At 32.2% G+C, this 18,718-nt stretch overlaps 4 protein-coding genes across 4 annotated transcripts; 2 read left to right on the forward strand and 2 right to left on the reverse strand.

The window, feature by feature from the left end:
- Positions 1–85: 85 nt before the first annotated feature.
- Positions 86–1,673, reverse strand: LOC135835812 (transmembrane protein 177-like). Its single transcript, XM_065350244.1, has 3 exons — positions 1,310–1,673; positions 995–1,226; positions 86–920 (listed from the first exon to the last, which is right to left on the reverse strand). Exons 1-3 carry the CDS (start codon positions 1,441–1,443, stop codon positions 324–326), a joined length of 963 nt encoding a protein of 320 aa, XP_065206316.1. The 5' UTR covers positions 1,444–1,673; the 3' UTR covers positions 86–323.
- Positions 1,674–1,946: 273 nt separating this feature from the next.
- Positions 1,947–6,312, forward strand: Eaf (ELL-associated factor). Its single transcript, XM_065350243.1, has 6 exons — positions 1,947–2,591; positions 2,866–3,097; positions 3,168–3,443; positions 3,541–3,688; positions 3,772–3,904; positions 4,523–6,312. Exons 1-6 carry the CDS (start codon positions 2,423–2,425, stop codon positions 4,615–4,617), a joined length of 1,053 nt encoding a protein of 350 aa, XP_065206315.1. The 5' UTR covers positions 1,947–2,422; the 3' UTR covers positions 4,618–6,312.
- Positions 6,313–6,859: 547 nt separating this feature from the next.
- On the reverse strand, positions 6,860–10,392 carry Chpf (Chondroitin polymerizing factor). Its single transcript, XM_065350238.1, has 9 exons — positions 9,489–10,392; positions 9,257–9,408; positions 9,042–9,182; positions 8,713–8,955; positions 8,476–8,642; positions 8,226–8,406; positions 7,871–8,149; positions 7,620–7,797; positions 6,860–7,546 (listed from the first exon to the last, which is right to left on the reverse strand). Exons 1-9 carry the CDS (start codon positions 10,126–10,128, stop codon positions 7,191–7,193), a joined length of 2,337 nt encoding a protein of 778 aa, XP_065206310.1. The 5' UTR covers positions 10,129–10,392; the 3' UTR covers positions 6,860–7,190.
- A 320-nt stretch (positions 10,393–10,712) lies between these two features.
- On the forward strand, positions 10,713–13,717 carry LOC135835808 (testis-expressed protein 10 homolog). Its single transcript, XM_065350239.1, has 10 exons — positions 10,713–11,086; positions 11,174–11,380; positions 11,460–11,793; positions 11,871–12,034; positions 12,109–12,187; positions 12,261–12,364; positions 12,442–12,697; positions 12,821–13,073; positions 13,157–13,311; positions 13,400–13,717. The coding sequence occupies exons 1-10, from the start codon at positions 10,880–10,882 to the stop codon at positions 13,603–13,605; spliced, it is 1,965 nt and encodes a 654-aa protein (XP_065206311.1). The 5' UTR covers positions 10,713–10,879; the 3' UTR covers positions 13,606–13,717.
- Positions 13,718–18,718: the final 5,001 nt, after the last annotated feature.

The following is an 18,718-nucleotide window of genomic DNA, read 5'->3' on the forward strand; positions in this document are numbered from 1 at the left end:
ATTTTCATTGCTAAATGTGTCAAGAAATATTCTAAAAAAGAAATACAGTTCGATACAGAATCATATGAAAAATCGGAGAAAGACATACGAACGAAAACATTTATTTAAACATTCTTGTCTACAAATGACTACAAAAACTTCAAGAATTAACATTTCATTACAGACTTTTCACATCACACATATAACTTGTTATAGGGATAGAATGGACAGCTATCACTTTAAATGCTCGGTGAAGACTGAATCGATTCAGTAATCTGTACGCAAAGAAGTTTCTTATACAAAATTTTCCTGAATTTTTGCGAACTTGATCTTTCCATCCGTGATTACATGATTGGTTGCGGTTTTCGAGGAGTTGGTATTTGAGTGGCGTATTGTTTTTGGTAATTTTTTTCCAAAGCTTCGACAGCCACTTTTAATTTGAAAGTTTCTGGCAAACCTTTCGATCTAAAAAAGCTCATTTCGTTGCCGAGAACAGAGTAACGCCTTTCGCCATTTTTCACCAAGTTTCTTAACGCTTTATTTCTTTGAATTCTTTTTTCGTAGAACTCTATACCTCCCATGATGTATGCCTCGCCTTTTGAATATATCTTTTCTTCGAAACTTTTATCGTAACTTATGGTCATTCCATCCCTTAAAAATAGGTAGATTAGTACGATAAATCCTCCGATAGCTGAATGGACGACAATCGACAGTCCAAACGGTTTATGTAAAAGATTCAAAAATTTATGCGCAAAAAAACCAACAACGTAATACGTCGATAAAAGCAAACTAGGTAAAAATGATTCGAATAAGAATCTGTAAGTGTCTCCTTGAAGGATTAGTTTTGCTAGTACAAATTTTTGCGCCTTCTCACTCAATACTAACGACTCAAGTAAACGTTCGCCATCCGGAGAATCCCAGTCCACCGGTTTGTCATTGATCTACACAGATGGAAGAAACAATTGAAATTTATAACCACTCAGAACCTAACTAACTTCTCACAACAAGAACTCACCAGTATTTTACATTTCTTGATTTCTTCTTCATCTGCAGCCTGAATAAACTGAGGGATTCCAATATATACTCCTCTGCTCACTTGAGTACTACCTAAATGGAACGGTTCGAGTCCTTCACAAACGAATACGTTATAGAATTTCTTTTGCCAATCGGTCAAGCTAAAATCGGACAGAACTTCGTCAAACCGTATTTTAATGTGAGCTCTGAGTGGAACCGGCTCTCCATCAGTTCTGTTAAAATAAAACCATTCATGAAATTACAATACTCAAACATCGAGAAGAGGTTTGAATGTAAATGTAAGGAGCTACATTACTTTTTCAGCTTATATGTATTAGCAATCCGATCGCTGACCAGAGCTTGAGCAGAATATATTGCGACGAAACCAACAGCTCCAGTGCCTAGCAAAGAATGAATTATGAATTCTTCACGCAAAAGTCTTCGAAACATGGTAAATGATTTTTTAGAAGCACTTAATTTTCATTTTTCAGATTTTCATTTTCTATTATCAAGCCGACGAGGTTGATAAAAAAAATTCGTTTTCGGAAAATCGGAAAATTCACAAATGGATTGGAGGTGAGTTCATAAAAATGATTGATACAGTGTTTAGTTTACTTTCATAACAAAATTTTCGTTTCTTTTTTTTCAACTTTGCAAATGAATGCGAAAAATAAAATGTTTGCAATCAAAATTTTTTGAAAAATTTCCAATAAAGTGCATACTACTACGATTTTATGAAAATTTTCAGATTTTTTATAGTTTTTTTGTCTTTTTCGTTATTTTTATGTTTTATTTATGATCTGAACACACTGATTTCTGTCAGCGCATAAAAGTTCGCGAATGATTTTGATGCAAAATTTTCCGATCGTAATGTTTTTTCAGAACTTATTTTGCCATACTTACCCGTTCTTTATCTTTTATCTCGTGATAAAAATGATGAAAATGCAAACAAGTCAATTTTGTAAGCGAAAAGTTGTTTCAAATTCTACTAAAATTCGCACATTTTAATAAATTCGTGTCTTTAAAATATCGCGAAATTGAATTCCGATAAATTTTCTTTAGAAGTTCGTTGCCCTTTTTTGTACCTAGACAATTTTGCATCATATTTCATTGATTGAATTTCAAAATTTTCATTTCATCTTGCCATTTTGCATACACTGTGTCGTGTTAAAAAAAAGACTTCGTTGATTGATGATGTCAGTGAAAGTTTGCTACTCTACTTGCTCCAAGGTTTAACAAGTTTGAATTTGATATCATATTCGAGATGGCGATGAAATTCACACTCTACAGCGTTAATTTTTCATTCATTATTCGCGATTATGTGCATAATAATTGATTTTCCATAATGTAATCGATATTTTTTACTTTTCGAAATCGGTATTTTGTTATTTACACCTGTTCGTTTGAAAGTACTAGACAAATTGTCTGTATGACAATATTTGTTAACGCTGTTGTCATCTCTTTTCATTTGCTAGCGAATAATACAGTCGAAAACCTTCTGAAAATGAATCCAGACTTCAAGTTACCTACTGGACGTAGGGAGTTAAAAATAGGAGATAGCCTTAGAAATAATGGCACAGCGTTTCACGGAATTAAATGTTAGTATGATTTTTTCCTTAACAGGTTTCTGATTACGTTTTAGAATTGGGTAATATTGTGACATGTCATCGATTTTCAATTTGACTAATTTCAAGTTTTATTCGATTATTATAAAATACAGTATGTCATTTCTTGGAAGATGAATACTACACGCTGTTCAATTTACGAACCCATTCCCAATGGTTATTTTTTCTTCGAAACAATATTCAATCGTGGCAACTTTTAGTTTTGACGATGGCTGTATTTTATAACCGGAATTCGATTATTTTTCAGATGATTTCAAACCAAGTAACGAAGAATTCAACGAATCTGCCATAATGGAAATCACGCCAACTAATCAAGTAACCGTTAAGTACCCTCAAAGTGAAAATGAAGGAACGACCGATTTCATGTATTCCGGAACGATGAGACAGTTCCCTAAAGAATATTTCCTTATGATTGATCACGTTACCGGTGAAGTGACGTTAGAAAGACTTACAGCAAATATTCAACTTAAACGAACAAAGTATTGACCATTTTTCTACGCTTATTTAATTATGAAGTGTCGAGTACTCATTGTAACGTATTTTTCGCAGGGTTGCAAACTCAAATAATAAATTAGCGAAAAATCAAAATAACAAGAAAGTAGAAATTGAGAAGGATAGTCCCACGTCACCAGAACTCAGGACACCGTCGTCGGCGAAAAAGAAAACCAAAAAGAAACAAAAGACTAAAAATACTACCATGGCTGATCCGAAATTAATGAATAAGAAGTATGGCCTTATACCTCAACATTCACCATTGCATCCTTCTCCATCTAGGACATCTCCATCGGAGAAAAATCCAATCGGCAATGATTACAAGTCTCCTAGGTGAGTAAAACATTTTTACGAATGATTTTAGATTTTTAGACTCGAGCGATTTTTTACACGTGGCCAAAATTTTACTTTTTGATTATTTTAATTACAGTACTCCTACTTCTCCTGAAGCTGGTAGCTCACTAAGAACTCCGCAATCATTGGACGATGATGAATCATCGATGACTGGATTTGAATCTAAATTTTCAATAAATTTACCAGAATTAACAAATATGCCTCAACAAGTGAACGAGTTCGGGGTAAATATAAGATTCATTTTTAATGTTCGAGTATTTTTCAAATGCCAAAGCACTTCTTTAATTCGATTCATTTTTTAATTTAGTTGGCCATAGAAGATACTATTGGAACTATAAGTGATACGTCTAGCGACTCATCTAGTGATAGTGACAGTGATAGTGGTTCTTCTTCGTCGTCGTCGGCATCTAGTAATAAAGGAGCACCAGCTCGTACGAATGGTTTGTATAAATGTTTATACATTTAGTGCGTGATATACGATACGCAGATGTATTTATTGTTTTGTTTTTGTTTATATTCTTGACTGGTATTTTTGAAAAACATACCATATGTTAGTGATCATATTCGATTATCTACGACATATTCATTCGATTCATTTTCGCCGCAGAAATGTTGACACGAATTGTGGTTGAGCAGGTGTTCGTAAACCCTGAAAATGGTGTTTTTCACCATCCATCGTCGAGTTTCTTTTTAACCTAATTTTAACGGAGTATTTTTTTTTTCATTTGGAGTATCGCCAATCGTTTTTTTTTACACTTCTGTATGAACGAGTATTTTTTTTTTAAAACATTTTATTCAGAATGTTCGGATATCATATCTGAAAGTGAAAGCTTTGCTGCGTATGATTTTCATTCATCGCTACAATTTCTAGTACCTACGTTTGTATCTCTAGAAAAAATATGAAAAATTTCTAAACGTCGAGTTGTAGTACTTGAAAATTTAATAAGGTCACGAAACACGCAGCAGGCAATACGTTAATCACTTGGCGATTACTTTATGACGTTTGAGTTATGTATTTTTTGTATGTTTATCAATAAAACACTTTAAATTTTTCCCAGGTTACCTGAACGGTTATGTATCACCAACGGCTCTAAAAGATCAACTTTTGAAAGGAGACCTGCAGCTTTCAGAAACAGGATCGGACAGCGATTGACATTCGACATTTTTAAATCTTATCATTCGTTTTTCTTTTTTAAAAGAAACAATTAGCGAGATCGCGACTGTTGGTTGTTTAACGGGTATCAAATTACCAATCGATTGTTAACATAATATTATGAATTATGGTATTGTTTATGTCAGCGTTATTTCTCCGTTCCCAGTTGATTAATAAATTTTTCGAATAAGGTATTCATTGCGAAATAGCCTTGACTATATCACTCATTTGAATCATTGAAACATATTCGTTATTTATTAAGTTGTTTTAAAATAAGGACCTGTCGAATTTATTTATTTTTTCGGAAAATCACGTATACAAGCCAACGATATGTCCATGTTACCCTCTGACATCACTCAAAATTGAAAAACAGAAATCGCCATCAATTTATTTTGTACAATTTTTATTAATTTATTTTCCTATCTTTATTTCCTTCTTTTAAAGAAAAAAAAAAATTATTTATTATCGAGTGTTTGGTTCTTTAAAAGTATTAGTGCAATGCTTAAGCGCTGCTGTGAATTAGGATCAGTGACGATGATACGCTCCCAGTGATTTGCTCATTTTTTTATGGTAAATTTATGGCAATTTATCTTTCTCTTTTACGTACAAATTAATGCGAGCTTATGGACTTTTTATTTTCGAAGCTTCTCACGCAGTTCAACTTCTTTTTTTCATTTTTCGTTTACGTATTTCAAACAGACTGACATGAATAAAATGGTACAAATTATCGAGTTTATGTCTTAATTGTTTTGATTTTTTTTTACGGTTGAATTCAATCGAGGTGGTTTTTCAATGTTGAACTTTTATTATTTTAATATTGTTTTAATGTTTTTAAAATTCAAATTAAATATTCTGTGTTTCATTTTAGCCCGTGGCTTTTCGCACTGAAGTATTTATGTATATTTTTTACCATTATTACAATAGAACTTGTGATTAGTTTGAAACAAAACGTTTAATTATCAAGTGAAACTGTTACATATTTTTGCTTGTCGAAGTATCATATTTTTTTCTTTTAAAATTGTTATAATGGTTAAATTATTAGTTGATATTTTAGTTGAAAAATTGTTTTATATTTTTTAGTTCAATTTATGTGTAATGTTGTTTTTTTTTCTCTTCGAATATTTATCTTGCCGCTGTTAAGTTTATAATTTTGCAGTACCGAAGCTATATACTTGACTATGTTGGTTGTAATGTGGTCAGATCCGTACCCTCCCTAAATTAAATAATAATAATAATATCGTTTCTTCCAAAAATCTGAAATAATGTTGTTAGTTGAAATGCAACCTAATTTAGTTGTCAATTTGTTATTAGAAATTATTTTGAAATATTTTGTACCGGAGCTTAAAAACCCTCATACTGAAGTGTTCGTTATTAACCTCAGGATGTGAAATGTACGTAGTTTTTAATTCTGTTTTACATATATATTTTGTTATTTAAACTCGACAATCGATCGTGAAGTTGTCCGTTTATCAAGTATGTGATGGAACTTGAAATTTTGAATCATTTTTGAAATGGTGTGTTCATCGTTGCCTGTGTTACAGCTTTTTTATTACTATGCATGAGGTATTTGGTCGCAAGTATTTATGACGTCCGCCAGTGAATTTTATTTTTCAATTAATTTTTTTTTTTGAAGCATATTAAAATTTTTGTATACTTTAAGACTGAAAATTTATGAATATATATTTTATAAAAATCGCCTTTAATTTTTTCAAGCTGTCTTTCTTTTTTAGTTTTAAGTGGACATTCAAATTCTTATTTTCGAATGGGGAAACGAGTGTTAATTTACCGGTTTTCTGTCCATTTCTGTTTCTTTTCACTTCTCCAGAATAAAACCAGCGCCGTTTCAAAATTACATGTCTACTGTTGTTAATTATTCTGTCCATAAAAACGTGTTGAGCTTGGGAAAACAACAATAATTTGAGTCATGAAATTAGCAATATTAAATTACTGTTATCTCCAAAGTGAAGAGTAAAGTACTGCGTATTCACGAATAGAACTCAGGTTCGTGATACTTGTATGTAAGTAGTTAGGTACAATAATATTTTTTGTAATCAATGTTTGGGATGTCAATTTCTAATAAAGCATTCATTTTATAAACAGAACATGAATTACGAAATCTCATTCAAGATAACCGTACCTACTAGTTATATTCATGTTCATCAACGTTATCGCAAATTAGCATTGAGTGTGGTATAATGTTGATAACTTCAAGCCAAGTAGAATATCATTAAGATTATGAGAATAAAGAGTCAAGTCTTTATATTATGTAGGTATAGGTACTACAATAAATTTTACAAAAAAAAAAAAAAATACAAAATGAAGACACATGAAATGATAATTATCACAATAAGTTAACTTACCCAAAAATCGTATACATTTTCGATATTGAGATTACAGTGATTCCCTCCATCATAACAAATAAAAAACATAATAAAATATAAAATGATTTTAAAAAAGCACCATTAGTTGCCCCAATCTTAAGTAGGTACCATAAAATTACACCCTGTGTGTACTTGTTGATAGTCTGTCTTAGGTCATGACAAGAAACAAAATAAATAAATTAAAAATCACACTCATCGAAGAGTAAAATTAGGGTGTGCATTATCTTGGTATTCTAAAATAAGTTTAGAAAGTTGACTTCGAGATCCTAAATTAAAATTACGTTTGGTTTGACAATTTGTATGCACAGCGCTCACAACAGTATCTGTATTCGCTTCGTACAGATGACAATCGATTTCACGATATTTCAATCTTAAAGCCGGTTCAACACCCCTGATTACGTGAACGTCGCCGAATCTAACGAACATACTGTAAATGGTGTGTAAAGCTAGGCCAGTAAAATTATTACGATCGATTAGGTTTGATCGTAAAACACGAATATCCGAATCAGATTTTATCACCGGAATCAAGTTTTCTATTTTTTTACGAGCTGGAAAATAAATATCATCGATAATTAAATATAAAAATAACAACAATACGAGAAACCCAGTATCAAAACTTACTCGTGATATAATCTTTTACGTAAAATGAGATATGCTGCGTATTATGAATATCGAAACGACCTTGTCGTTTATTTATATCCATGTACTGTTGAGCCGGTATCTTCGTAATCGTAGGATTATATTCAGAAAAAGGAATAGGACTGAAAATTTGCCATCCTTGAATGGTATTCATTCGAACCTGAAACATTGAAAAAATCAGTATACAATTTTATTCGAACGAGCAAAGGTTATCTTAGCGAAGAAAAAATTACTCTGTTCAAGTATTCTATTCGAATTTCCATCTCAGGACTACCAATGAGTATCAACGAATCAGAGTTGAACTTTCTCATCGCTATGTCTACTACAGCAAAATACAGCAGAGCTTCTTCCATAGCCCGATTTTCAGAAGATGGAAGCTTGATTGAAACCCAAGCAACTCGATTATCATCTCTTTGATAAGTTTTAGTAAGCGATACTGCTTGGTTCTTGAAATCTTGAAATATATCGTCTTTTGTTCCTTTACCAGGAACGTTGTACTCGTAAATTAGTACCTAAAATGCGTTAATAAAGTTCACAACTTGGTCGAAACGAGTAAACAAACGGTAATAATGGGAGTAATTAAATTACCAGCATAAGAAAAGTTTTCTCTTTTTTTTCCAAACATACAGTTTTATATTGTTGCAAGAATTTATTAACGTTTGATTTATCGTTTACACGAACAGGCAGCAAGATGTTTATTCTACGATTCTCCGTAACATACGGTACTGGCAATATTTCAATTTTTCCCAGAGGTTTGCACACTTCTAATCTGCAATATCAATGATGAAATTATAAAACAACTCGCATAATTTTATTTAAAAATGGAAATATACGCAACCTTTTCTGAATTATTTTATCATTCGTGGTGTCTCGAAAAGCGATATCGAGCTTGTAATCCATACCTCGAGAAGGATCAAATTTACGATAACCATTTACTAACGAATGATATTGATAAATCCCGCTGTATTTTGCACTAATCATATCAATGCACGATTTGATGAGAAGCTATAAAATTTCACACATTAGTTTTTATCGAAATATTTAATATAGATAGCTCAATCGAACCGTGTCCAACCTGTATATCTTTCTTTTCGGCGTCATTTAAAAATCTGATTATATCAAAGTCGGTGCTTAGATATATGTGCGATTCATTGAAATAATCCCAACGCAGTACGTCGAATCTAGTTATCGGTTTATTACCCGGTTGATTGCCGATTGGCCAAGTAACAGAGGAGGATCCATCAGGCGTAAATTCAGACATGCTTACTATAGACTTGCGTATGGATGCAATTTCGGCGTTGGTTCTTTCAAGTTCGATCTAAAATAACATTATTGTTTGATCAAAGGTTTACTTTACTGTCGAGGGAAAAACTTCTTTTCCACGAACAATCTAATTGTACGTACTTTTGAGAAATATGCATGAAGAGTATAAAATGTTTTCACATTTTTGATAGGATACACCGTAACAGAATCTAACATCTGAGAAATAGCGTCTGAATCTAGTTTCTCCTCGTTTGTTAAATGGTAGCTCTCGAACTTATTTCCCTGAAAATTGAACTTTTATTAAATTGTACTTTGCATTAAAATACTTGAACGATCTAATATTGAACATCACTCACTTGTACCATTTCTTGACACGGGATATTGGATGAGTGAAGAGCACAACGTCCAAAATTATCGTCGTCGGATGAAGAAAATACGTTTTTAACACACCAGTCGATATTTCTCACCATCCTCTGAATCACTGAATTACTGAACAAGATGCCAGCATCTGAAATTATACATGGTTGTTCAATTTACGAGGAAAACTATTTTCTAAAAGCGTACTTTATGAATAGGAAACTCGCTCACCTAAAGAACAAAATAATGAATCTGGTATCTTGGTGCTAGCGTATACGTCTCGACTAATGCTGATTTTTTGAACTAATTCATTGAGCTTTCTCGCTTTTATGTAAGCGCTATCATTTACGATGAAAAAGAAATCATAATTTTCGATATAATTGTCTTTTATATACTTCAAAACGTGAAACGGCTTGAGAATTACTCTGGTATCGATAAAGCCCACTATTCCAGGAAGTTTCAAATACGAAACGTTCAATTTCTGCGTACCTGGCGCATCGATGAAAAATGTTAGTTTGTCGACCAGATGAGACGTGGTCTTATTGACAACGATCCCTTTGGTATTAATGGTTTGTTGAGTAGTTAATACAGCAACAAAAAGCTTCTTACGAATACCCAATTCGGTTGAGAAATATCTCGGTCGTAGTAACTTTTGAGGATTTTTCTGAGCTTTAACTGGTTTTCCAGCTAAATTTATCTTCGGTACGTACTCTTCAGATAGCAACTGATTGTCAAATGCGTTACTATTGTAGGAGAAGTCAACGCGAAAACATCCATTTTCAAGAATCGGAATAAGAATGGAACCGAAAAATAATCCGAGAAGAATTCCAATCAAAGTGTAGAAATTTTGGCGGAACTGGTTGCACATCATTTTGAGGATGAATTTATGCTAGAAACACGGACACAGAATCGAGTTATTTCAATGTTTCTGAACCAAATCGCGTTCGGTGGCACATTTTCTTAACGAGTGTGCTTTCGAAGTAATTAAGTGGTGCACATAATAGTTGATTAATTATCGGCACAACCCTCTAATTATTCACATTACGTTAATTGAAGTAATAAAAAACCTCGAAATATTCATGAATTCCGCGGAAATTATCAGTTGAATCATTTGAATGTTTACTTGTTGAACGCTTCAGTGATAACGCAATAACGCAGGAGGCAGGACTGCCATGTAAAAAAATTCGATTGTTTTTATTGTTTTTTGTTTGTATACTGGATACACTGTAAGATTGAACTTTACATATTTTTTTTTCATTTTGATTTTTAAATTATAAAAAAGACATTCATTTGAAAAACTTCAACTGAAATGAATATTTTAAAAACATTTACGTTCACATTCATTAACAAAATGTAAAAAATCGGACAAGTATAGTAAAAATTTGAAAACTAATAATGTCTCTTAAATAGTTCAAAAACTTTCATAGCAAAAAGCACGTGGTTATTTTTGTTATCAATCACATTGTTATCAACACACCATCCAAGTTGAATTTTGAAAAAAATTTCATGAATTTGTTTTCCTAATTAAATACCAATTAAAATGATGTTACGTGATTAATAGTGTACATTCCATGTTGTTAATAGTTTCGTTCATCAGTAAAGAATAAGTAAAATCCATAACAATGGGTAAATTCGCGAAGAAGACCCCTTTTCAAAAGCGTAAAAAGGAGGATAAAACTAAAACTAAATTGAAAGTTTCTCATAAAACAATTCTTCCTAAAGGACAAAATATCACCAATACAACGTTTAAAGTAAAAAAAATTGTAGTCAAAGGCCAGCTGAAAGAACACCAGGAAGAAGTAGCCACCAAGAGTAATCTCAACGTCAAAGTACGTATTCGATCCTGTATCATTTTTGTTTGCTCATATTTCCTTTCAAATAGGTAACTTTATATCATTGAAAATATTTTTGTTCAGGAACTTATATCCAGATTTCATCATCATAACGCACCATTGAGAATTAATGCATTGAATGGTTTATGTGAAGTAGTTAATGATCATACTGATGCTGTATTGAGTTTGAACTTGCCTGCTGTTTTACACGCTGCTTCTAACTTGATACTTGATAAAGAACATGAAGTTCGAAGTGAAGCTATTAAACTTTTGTCAACAGTGCTATCGAAAGTACGTATATGTGATTCATCTACAACATTCGTGTGGTTTACCGTGGCGTAAATTAATTTGTTTTCTTTTGAAATTTCAGGCCACTCAAACACAGTTGACGCCTTTATTTGAAATAATTATTAAATACTTGGCATGTGCGATGAGTCATATCGATGCAAATATCAGAGAAAGTTCTCTCACCATGTTAGATATTCTAATATCTAAGTGCCCGAATTTAACAGCTTCATTATGTCAGCCAGTCATTCTACCTGCTTTCCTCGATTTAATATCTACCAAATTCAGCGAATCTGACCGTAAATTAACGTTACAATTTAATAAGAAAATGACCACGAATATCTGGAGGATCAAAGTTTTAGCTCGTTTGAGATTGCTTTTAGAAGCTATTGTAAACGTCCAGTCTCAAAGAAAATCAGGTATTGTGTATCGTTCGTTCGTATAAACATAGAGTTTCTTCTCAATTTTTTTGCTACTAAGTATTCAATTTTTTCAGAGGATAATACACCTGAACATTTCAAAAGATTGAAATGGAGTGATACAAAGCCCACTTATGCTTCCTTGTACTATCGTCCTTTCGATGCTCAGAAAAACATAGATTTATCGAGAGTACCATTCAATCGAAATTCGACTCAGATCAATGAGACTGACGAAATTAAAGTACGAAAAAGATAAATATTTCATTTGTGAATTTATTCGTCGTTTCTTCTTCAAAAATAATTATTAATTTACAGAATTACACCGGTACTTTGATTCCTTTACTTGTTGAGATATTTATTGAAGTTGCACCTCAGAAAAAAGGCCAACACACAGGTAGCAAGCGATTTCACGTAAAATATTTACTAAAATGTGCGATTTTCAAGTTTTCTTCTTCTTTTTTTTTCAGGACAACATTTAAGCAACGACGGAGCCGTTTTACTGAAGTTCATAACAGATATATTACTACTTTTATGGCGTAGATTTGAAATATCCGATTCTCCTTGTCATTTGGTAAGAATGAGTGAACAATTAATCAATAGTTTGTGTTCTGAAGTTCTGTTGATAATTCATGATTTTCACATTTTCAGAAAAAATGGTTTTGTGATACGTTTTCTTCATCGATAGTAGAGCATTTAATTGAAGGAAGATTCCCGTATTCATTAGCAGAAAATTTTCAACGAAATAAGCCACTGAGTATTGCTGGGCTATCATCGGATCATTCTAAATTCTTAAACGATAAAAATTGCATGGAGTTGAACGCTAATATTTGTAACATTTATTTATCATTATTCGAATATACAGATGATCATCGAGAATTGAAGAACGTCGTACGTTTTGTCAATAGTAAGTTTTTATTTTTGATCTTTTACGTAAATCGTATAGTAATTTGAAAGTCTGTTTTTTGTTGCTCTTAATTAAGTGATTCGTAAAGAGAGGAATTTGATTAAAAGTTTCATTTCATTTCAGCCAATCTCAAAACTTGCCGGCAACTGGAACGTGAAACTGTCGTAAAATTGTTGCGCTGCGTGGATTCCATATTCTGTAGTGACATACAATCGCATAAAAATAAATTCGACGCTATCAATCTAGTTAAAATTATCAAAGAACTGTACGAAGAAAATTCATGTAAGCACGATGCTCAAAGTTTGCATATTGCAGAAAAAACATTCGTTTATTTATACAAAGTGGCCTTGAATCAGAGAAATAATTCATTGATGAGGTTAGTTTTCAAGTTATACTTACCTACTCGTGGACAATCAAAATGATATATTGAAAAATTCTGACCTCTCCATTCTGTTACAGAGAATGTGGAATAAACGAGTGGTTGGAAAGTTTACCGAAGTTATTGACGGAGAAAAAAATTCCATATCAAAATGTAAAGTGCATCTCGAATATTGCTCGCTGTGATCTGTTATCATTTTCAGATAGCCTGGATGGATACATCGAGACAATCTTAGGTTATTATTGCCTCTTCTAATATTATACGAGTAGTTTTTTTTTTTTTTTGGTTTGATGAACAATGAAATTATTATTGCGATTTTTCAGATAATCTTCCTCGTATCGAAATCGTCACCGAAAAGAAAACAGATCGAGCCGAAGGGAAAAAATTAATCGTAAATTTACTCTATTATGTGAAAACATGGGATAAAGAGTTCGTGGATGGTTTGAAAAAAGCTGTTCAAAATGGATTCTTCAGCAATTTAACTAACCATGTCAAAGATATAATGGACACCAAGGTGAATAACGTGTGAAAAATATCAGCTGTTATTCTGTTGTATGGCTTTACGTAGTGTTACGAATTCCTATGAAAGCTTTCACTACGAATTGATTATGTTATTCTTTGCAATAAACTTTTTTTTTCTACATACTGTTTCTCATTTTCAATAGGTAGGTAGTAGACTCAATTTTTGCTGTGAAAAAGCAACACTCGTTTGGATATTTCCAACTAGTTTTGAAATGTGGTCTATCTCTTTTTATCACCATTCTACGTGGAAAATAAAAATTTGAAACCAACTCACAGAAATAACGCAGCTATTGAAAAAAAGTACATAGGTACATTACATACTTAATTACAAGATCATGAAAATGTATATAGGTATGAATGAATGTTCGTTCAATATTATAATTATACGTAGGCCTGCAAATTGATAAAGAATCAAAATTGAAAAACATGTATAATCAGTATTTCACTGAATTCTTCAGTATGAAAAAAATGGAGTTGAAGAAACGTACAAAAACCAAACTGTTTTATCAAAGTTTTCGAGAAGAAAAACAATGCCTGGCTAAATGAAATGTAGGTACACGTAAAACCTAAAAAGTAAAAATGCATCGATAACGTATTAACATGCCTACAAATACATCAGTTGAATTTCATTCATCGAAAGAGCATGCATTTGCATACTGGAAATTGATACCTACTCGAAATGAACCCATTCAACAACCTGGCGCAAGAAAAGATTGATAGGAAGGCATAAAAAAATTAATCTCCTCTATTTGATCCCGCAACCGACACAAAACACAACATCGAATTCGTGCTCGAAAACTGGTCGTTTCTAATTATAAGGCGTCCTACAGGCTTTCGTAGGTTGTAGGGTTTCGAATACAAAAATACCTTCCACTCCATTATGGCTATCAACTCCACCCTAAATGGCTATAAATCTTCTCTAATATTGTGATGTTTTTCAAGACGTTAATTATATTTGGACGAATCGTTCGAACCAGTTTCTTCTATAGATACTTTTACTGCTGATATTCAAAAAATCTTACTTCCAACGAACTGGTTTTAAATGAAATGTAATACTGCACAGAGAAATTTTTGCAATTTGAAACCAGTTACGTGAATATAATTTTATTTTTTAAATGAACGAAATAGTATACCTAGGTAGATATCTAGTTTTTATACGCGTACTCATTGGTATCATTTGGTATCACCAACCGATGGCTTCATTTCGAAATCGCATTTTAAAGAAAAGTTTTCGGATGAACTTGTTGCCTTATAATCCTGTATAGGCAATTCTTTCGTAACATAAATGCATCAAAAAAGCGTCGAGTTTGTGAAGGCGATGCGTTGAGTGGTTCATTCTCACATTCTGTGAAAAGGTCAATTTGTAAACCGCGGAGGCGTGGAATAAAAAACAATAATGTAGAATGAATTATTCACAAATTACGTGACGACGATCACTGATCAGTAGAATTTTGAATTATTACTCATTTTGAAATAATAAGGTATCTACGTGTCAAGGTGCCATTTTACTCCTAAAATGAGTTCCGCAATTATGACGGAATTTTCAAGCTAGTATACCTAGATCTACGTAATTTGTTATAGGGATCAATTTGAACATACGTAGGTATTATGCAATGTGAAAATTGTTTCTCTTTACCTACTATAATGATTTCAATGAAATGATTGCTTTCGGGTACTTATTCATATATGTATAAGAAATATGCTTTTTATACATCTAAAATCGATGAAACTTGTATAACATCGGACTATATCGAAGCTTGTTTTTGTTTTTTTCTCTTTAAGCTTACTTACTTCATACGTATGTTGACGCGATTTGCAATTTGCAACGGTGTCGATGTAAATTAAATTCAAGGAATTTGCAATTTTCGCAAGAATTCGAATAGTTTTCAAGCTTATAGTTTCAAATAAGTACAATACAACGGTCGTGTGTCCAGAATTTTCGTTTTTCAGATTTTGAATTTTGATAGTTTCAGGGAAGTTCTGCAAGTAAATAATTATTCAAGTAGGTATATTGGTCCGAAATTCGAAGGTTATCATCAAAGTTTTTGCGTATAATAATACCTACAAATGTGTTATGTTCGAAAATGTATTTTCAGTACCATATCAATACAAATGGGGTACCTACCTACATATGTACTTACCTATCTACCTACTTATGTCTATAATTTTCTATCAAAATGCAAGAAAATTGAAATGATTTGTATATTTGTATTTTATGATTATTTGAAAAAATGACGAAGACGAAAATAATCCAAAAACCACCGAACGTTAATGTGTCAAATTGTGTTGTTATGTCATGTCCATTTATTTAATTTAATTAAATCGCAAACATGCTATGCATGTCCAGATACTTCATCATATTTTCGATATTATTTCCCTTATTTGTCCTTATCTTATACACAATTATTCATATCGTTTCGAAATGATTACCTGATCATTTAACTGATCAGTTTTTTCTTAAAAACCCTATAACTATGGATGAAACACTTAGATAATGGCATAAATAGCTATGGTCACTGTAGCACCCTGATTTTTTTTTTTTACTACATATCTTTCAAAAGACTCAAGACAGTAAGACGAATTTCCCGCAGGCAGCGCAATAATATAATTTTACAACAGTTTCACGTTCCAGTTAATTGCAGGCAAGTTTTGAGATTTGATTGGCTGAATTGAAATGAAAATTTTGATCGAATTACTCTCTTTATGATTATGAATCACTTCATAAACAGCAACAAAAAACAGACTTTCAAATTTCTATACGATTTATGTAAAAAATCAAATGTAAAAAAACTTGCCTATATACGCTACTGACAAAAGGGGTATTCGAGCGCTCTATAGAACGCTACAGAATTTACTGAAAACGTAAAAAATTAGGGTTTTTGAGCGCTCATAAATCATAATAAATTCAAAATGGACTACAGACTGCTGTAAAATTTTTTTTACGTTTGCAACAGGAGTCCATACTGACCGGAATCGGAACACCTTATTGATGACGTCATAGCACTATTTTTCAATATTGTTTATTTTTTATTTTCCAAGTTTTAGCAGGTAAGTAGGTAATTGCAGAAATTCTGTTTTTCGACTTGATTAATTATTGGTATAGGAATAAGACGAATAAGTGACTTTGCGTAAATTTCGATGATGACTTTTCTTAATTAAAATGAAATTTCTCGTCGAATGGTTTGTTTTCGTGCAGAATTGCAAAAAACAACGACTTAATATACTTATAAGTATACGTATGTGATATTTTCATTCATGGATAAGTTGTTACGTAAGTATATTTTGAATTGAAATTTCTCGTAATTTTTAGTGAAACCATACTTAGGTGTTTTAAATTTTAAAATGCCAAAATCAAAAATGTTCAGAATTTTATTTTTATCCTGTTCAAAATAGTTTTTTTTTTTATCCAAAAGTGCTAGCGTTTAGATATACCGTTCAGAATTCATTAAAGCTCAAAGTTCGATTTTTACTCCGCATCTCTGGTTTTCACAACTTGGAGCTTTAATGAATTTTGAACAATAAACGCTGAGTGAGCCTTTGGGTAAAAAAACATTTCGAACAGAATAAAAATAAAATTCTGAACATTTTGAAACACTCATGTGCTCACTAAAAATTTCGAGAATTTATTATTCAAAATTTCAAAATTTCAAACTTTCAAAGTGCACTTACATAAATCTGTGAATGAAAATGAAAATACCTTCATACTTAAAGTCGTTTGTTCTTGTACAAAAATTCAAAATTGTTTACACCATTCGATGGGAAATTCAATTTTAATTCAGAAAAGTCCTCATCAAAATTTAGGGTTGTATAATTCACTATTTCGTTATTTACCTATACTAAAAAAATTGAAAAAGAGACCTTTCTCCCATAAATAATTAATAAAACTTCTAGGTAATGAAAACACTGAAAAAAACATCGAGACGTTGAGCTATGACGTCATTAATAATGTGCTCCAAAATTCCGGTCAAGATCAGTGATGTACCTTTACGCGTCAAATGGAATAGTTGACATTTGACATAGTTGACATGTCAAATATGTCAACTATGTCAACTATGTCAAATGAATTGACCAATCGAAATTCATTTTAAAAAATCAGATTTCCTCCAGCCACTCATGATGTCAACAATTTATATTTTTATTTTTAATTTCTGATTTTGATTTCTTGTTTCATTCTCATGTTGACGTGTAGAAATTTCGAAATTTATCAAATTTTTAATAAATCTGACAAGTTTACAATGTTTTTCTGTTGAATAATAATGAATTTGACGTAGTTGACACATAAAATAGGTTGACATGTCAACTATGGTTTTTTTACTTGACATAGTTGACACCAAGTTGACGTCAACTATGTCAAATTTTTAGTTGACGGCCAACACTGGTCAAGATGGACTCCTAGTGCAACTTACAACCGCCATGTCGCTTCGATCGTTACTCATTGTCAGTGTCAACCATGTGTCAACAAAACAAATGAAAACCACACTGAAACACTTGTGAAGAAAGACTCGCGTCATCAATGTCCAATGTCATCATCATCGCGTGATCTAATTCTGAAAGTAGAGATTTTTGAGACAAATTGGCAAATCCGGATTCATTCGTCAACGTCAATCGTCACAGTATTTTGAAGAAAAGTCGCCACGCAAATATCATTTTCATCACTGTTTCATGAGTAAGTACTGATATGTAAGTATTTGTATTTGTTATTGATCATTCAATTAAATCTTCGATCAGCATTTTGCTGATTGTTGACTGGCCGAGTTGCCGATGGTTCTGATTCTGATTAGTGACAATTTCGACCATCGAAGGGTACCAAAATACTTACCAAGTACCAATTACAAATAAGCTATTGTTAAGTAAGTATATTTTGCTTCGGCGAGAGAAGCTTTGTAATGGCTAACGCTAATTAAGTATTGGCTAATGGAGTGCATCTCAGTCTCATGTATTGACATCATAATCACATCATTGGTTCACTTGCGTAAAATGTGCATGAACTGTACCTACTGTGAAGCGGTCATGAAAATTGACAATCGCTTCGCTTCAGAAATTCAGAGTAATAAGAGAAACTAATTGTGCTGAACTGCTGAGTGATCGTAAGAAGAAACTTGGTAATTTGAGAATCGTCC

Source organism: Planococcus citri, chromosome 2, assembly GCF_950023065.1.
Source record: "Planococcus citri chromosome 2, ihPlaCitr1.1, whole genome shotgun sequence".
Taxonomy (NCBI): Eukaryota; Metazoa; Arthropoda; class Insecta; order Hemiptera; family Pseudococcidae; genus Planococcus; species Planococcus citri.

Excerpts from the sequence above, each read along its gene's own strand:
- LOC135835812 (XM_065350244.1), bottom strand. The coding sequence starts at position 1,443 with ATGTTTCGAAGACTTTTGCGTGAAGAATTCATAATTCATTCTTTGCTA. Across the intron at positions 1,227-1,309 it reads AATACATATAAGCTGAAAAA|AACTGATGGAGAGCCGGTTC; the intron begins GTAATGTAGCTC and ends TTATTTTAACAG. Across the intron at positions 921-994 it reads TCAAGAAATGTAAAATACTG|ATCAATGACAAACCGGTGGA; the intron begins GTGAGTTCTTGT and ends CCATCTGTGTAG.
- Eaf (XM_065350243.1), top strand. The coding sequence starts at position 2,423 with ATGACAATATTTGTTAACGCTGTTGTCATCTCTTTTCATTTGCTAGCG. Across the intron at positions 3,098-3,167 it reads ATTCAACTTAAACGAACAAA|GGTTGCAAACTCAAATAATA; the intron begins GTATTGACCATT and ends TATTTTTCGCAG. Across the intron at positions 3,905-4,522 it reads AGCACCAGCTCGTACGAATG|GTTACCTGAACGGTTATGTA; the intron begins GTTTGTATAAAT and ends AATTTTTCCCAG.
- Chpf (XM_065350238.1), bottom strand. The coding sequence starts at position 10,128 with ATGATGTGCAACCAGTTCCGCCAAAATTTCTACACTTTGATTGGAATT. Across the intron at positions 9,409-9,488 it reads TTCATTATTTTGTTCTTTAG|ATGCTGGCATCTTGTTCAGT; the intron begins GTGAGCGAGTTT and ends GTATAATTTCAG. Across the intron at positions 7,547-7,619 it reads CGTAAAAGATTATATCACGA|CTCGTAAAAAAATAGAAAAC; the intron begins GTAAGTTTTGAT and ends TTTATTTTCCAG.
- LOC135835808 (XM_065350239.1), top strand. The coding sequence starts at position 10,880 with ATGGGTAAATTCGCGAAGAAGACCCCTTTTCAAAAGCGTAAAAAGGAG. Across the intron at positions 11,087-11,173 it reads AGAGTAATCTCAACGTCAAA|GAACTTATATCCAGATTTCA; the intron begins GTACGTATTCGA and ends ATTTTTGTTCAG. Across the intron at positions 13,074-13,156 it reads AGAAATAATTCATTGATGAG|AGAATGTGGAATAAACGAGT; the intron begins GTTAGTTTTCAA and ends ATTCTGTTACAG.